The following is a 1,258-nucleotide window of genomic DNA, read 5'->3' as shown; positions in this document are numbered from 1 at the left end:
ATCACATGCTGTGTGGTATCGGCGTTTGGTATCGGGGCATTTTAACGAGTACGAGTACGTGTACAGGAGGCCAGTATCGGGCCCGATACCGATACCAGTATCGGTATCGGTGCATCCCTATTTTTTATGCATAATAGTGACCCTAGAATGTGATCAAACAGTTTAAAATAGCTGGGCTAAGATATATAAAAAAATGTATGACTGCAGAAATATGTTAATTCAGTATACACATTATCCCACCGGTTACAATTGTGACTGACCATAAAATAAAAATTTTCACACACTTTTCCAAAAAAAGAAAATAAAAATGTATTGATTATTTCAAAGGGTTACTAATGACACATCATTTGGATGTTTTCATGTCTGGGAAAAATTTGGGATTAAACGGGCTAAAATGCGTTTTCAACATAAAGTTAAGTGGTTTTCATTACCCATTTTACTCTTAGTAATTTAATAATTTAATAAATTTCATAATTTAAAAGTTTAGTGCAGAAGTATCGAATCGGTATCGATATCGACGATACTGCCTTGAAAAATATCGGTATCGTATCGAAAACAAAATAAGGGGTATCGCCCATCCCTAACCTGCATGCCTCTGACCTCACGCTTGACCTCTGACCTCTGTTCTCTGTGCAGATCTTCCCCGATGAGGGTCATGATGTCATCAGCAGGCGCTACATGCTGCACTCACTCGTCTCCTTCTACAGAGACTGTTTTATTGACAATCTACCTGTTCCAGTGGAAACCAGTGACGACGACTAGGAAATCGACTTGTGACCCGTCTACTGTCATTTGTGCCGATCCGACCTGAACAAAGAGACAGAGAGTCTGAGGACACGCTTCAAATACTCCGATTTCTTATTTATGCTTTTCATCATTTGTTCACACTAGCATTAGTCTGTATTTAGCAGCAGCGTGACTGATGTAGAGGGTCACTCTAAACAAGTTGAAAGAAATCACTGTCATTAAAAACATTAAGTATTATGGACAATATGGTTATTAATTATAACTTACCAGTCTGAGCTCCCGCTAGACTGACTGCGGGGCTGCAGGCTGTACACACGTCAATGCCGTTTACGCTCGGGTCCAGTCGGGTTCGAAATTAAATGCTGTCGGGTCTGTCTCGGTTCGGGTTTTTCTTTTTAAAAAATTTATTTATGCACGTCGATTCGGGTCGGGTACAGATTTTAGGACCCGAGAAGACCTCTAGCTCCCGCTGCATCACTGACTGCGAGTCCTCTGGTTTTCTGGGCTCGTT

At 40.9% G+C, this 1,258-nt stretch overlaps 1 protein-coding gene across 2 annotated transcripts in view; it reads left to right on the top strand.

Annotated features, from left to right (window-relative positions):
• The window catches only part of LOC107742248 (inactive dipeptidyl peptidase 10), a 39,883-nt gene extending 38,875 nt beyond the window's left edge, over positions 1 to 1,008 (top strand). For both annotated transcript variants that reach the window (XM_016555147.1, XM_016555153.1), the window contains one exon: positions 637 to 1,008. In XM_016555147.1, coding sequence (XP_016410633.1) covers positions 637 to 762 — 126 coding nt within the window. In that variant the 3' untranslated portion in view covers positions 763 to 1,008. The remainder of the gene's footprint in view (positions 1 to 636) is intronic.
• The last annotated feature ends 250 nt before the right edge of the window (positions 1,009 to 1,258 follow it).

This window comes from Sinocyclocheilus rhinocerous, unplaced genomic scaffold (genome assembly GCF_001515625.1).
Source record: "Sinocyclocheilus rhinocerous isolate Xijiao unplaced genomic scaffold, SAMN03320098_v1.1 scaffold762, whole genome shotgun sequence".
NCBI classification, from domain to species: domain Eukaryota; kingdom Metazoa; phylum Chordata; class Actinopteri; order Cypriniformes; family Cyprinidae; genus Sinocyclocheilus; species Sinocyclocheilus rhinocerous.
Note: the sequence above shows the minus strand (reverse complement) of the source record. Positions and strands in the feature narration are given on the sequence as shown.